The sequence below is a fragment of the Aplysia californica genome, unplaced genomic scaffold (assembly GCF_000002075.1).
Source record: "Aplysia californica isolate F4 #8 unplaced genomic scaffold, AplCal3.0 scaffold00026, whole genome shotgun sequence".
Lineage (NCBI taxonomy): Eukaryota > Metazoa > Mollusca > Gastropoda > Aplysiida > Aplysiidae > Aplysia > Aplysia californica.
Window position 1 is genome coordinate 2,178,324 of NW_004797296.1, and position 1,830 is coordinate 2,180,153.

Below are 1,830 nucleotides of genomic sequence, written 5' to 3' on the forward strand. Positions count from 1 at the left end.
GTCTGTCTGTCTGTCTGTCTGTCTGTCTGTCTGTCTGTCTGTCTGTCTGTCTGTCCCCATTCCGAACAGGTTTGTGATTAAAACAAGACTATACCTTGAAACCTGTCTATTCGACGATGAAAATGCAAACGTTTGCATTATTACAGCTACACCTCCTGGAACAAAACACGTAATAGGTCTTCGACTTGTAAGTTTAAATTGTCGAGATAATATTATTTATCTCAATATGTGAAATTTCCGACATGTATGATTTTGATTGCAAAAGACAACTAAGTAGATCAGCCATATTTTACAACTCGGCCTGAATCGCACTATATTATTAATCCAATCGCCTATTCCAATTCCACATGCCGATAAAAAAACGTTAAAAGTTTTATGTTTACAAATTCATATCTGCCGTCATAGTAATAATACTATGCCTGACACGTATGGCACATCGCCACCTTGCCAGTAAAGAGTGCCACAAAAGAATATCAGGGTGCAAGGCAAGAGGAAGACCAAGGAAGACCAGGATAGAGGGTGTGAAGGATATCCTAAAAACATACAACATCCCACCTAGCCAGGCCATTCAGCTTGCGAGAGACAGGAAGCTCTTTTCCCTTTCGACGTCCCACAGGCACAAGAGGAAGGATACAGTAATGGAAGTAAGTAAAGCCTCACATAATTATACAATAAACAATGTTCTCGTTTTATACTGATCAAGGGAACTCACCATGTAAGCTTCTTTGAGGCCCCCGTTATCCGCAATGTTCTCCCCTTGAGTGAGAATTCCGTTCACATTGACGTTGATCTCTGGGACCGTATAGTTGCTGTACTGATCGATGATACACTGAGCGCGCTCCTGGGGGGGAGGGGAGAGAGAGAGAGAGAGAGAGAGAGAGAGAGAGAGAGAGAGAGAGAGAGAGAGAGAGAGAGAGAGAGAGAGAGAATTAAAAATTGGAATTTACGTGGGGGGGAGGGGGTTTAACCTTGGAGTTTCGCTTTTTGTGATCAGTGCCCCTTAACAAGAATTGTATTCTAAGGGTTGAAAAAAAAGATAAAATGACGTACAAACAAAAAGAGGTTTTAAAAAGATTAGATACATTTTTTGAACCATTGTCCAACCACTCAAAGTGGAAGATTGCTTTTCTAGCTCATACCCAGTGCACACTGCAAGTCAGATTCGTCGGATTGATGAGTCCGAGCCAGGCAAATTTTCCTTGGTGGAGTTTGAAAAAGCTACCGTTTTAACATAGTGCGACTGAATTCAATTTATTTCGACTGTTAATTAAACGCGTTTGTTTTTCAATGTCGCTAATCGAATCAGTCGTATTGTGAAAAAATGGCTTGTTTTTGCCCCGCAATGAATGAAAGATCAGACTATAGCCCAGACTCAAAACTGATGAACATCCGGTTAGCAGTGTGTACTTGATATGACTGAAGAAACAAGTCTTATTGAGGAGACAAAACAAATGTTGTTTCTGAAGTTATTGGTTTGGGGTTATTTCTCTCTGAGTTTGGATGGACTTAAATAATTCCCCACCCCTTAAAAAAAGAAAAAAACAACAACAACCCCTCCCCTTCCTCCACCCTAAACAAATTCCTGTCTTATTGATCTCCATGATGAAAATTGGGTCACAGTTAGTGTCGACGCCCAGGTACATAGATTTAAACAATGCATACAGGAATACATCAATGTTACTTAATTTTCAATATCACACTAATGCTACCAACATTCAACATGTTATTATTGGTCGCCATTGTGCAGAGCCCTGGGTTTTTTTTTAGCTTGGGTTACCATTATTATTTTGTATGCCGACGGCTAGCCTCCCCGGAGACACAGCAGAGGTA

General features: G+C 40.7%; 1 protein-coding gene across 1 annotated transcript in view; it reads right to left on the minus strand.

The window, feature by feature from the left end:
* Positions 1–1,830, minus strand: part of LOC101861636 (neprilysin-1) — a gene marked incomplete in the record, with an annotated part of 31,137 nt that overhangs the window by 2,342 nt on the left and 26,965 nt on the right. The window contains 1 exon segment of the mRNA XM_035973258.1: positions 713–841. Coding sequence (XP_035829151.1) covers positions 713–841 — 129 coding nt within the window.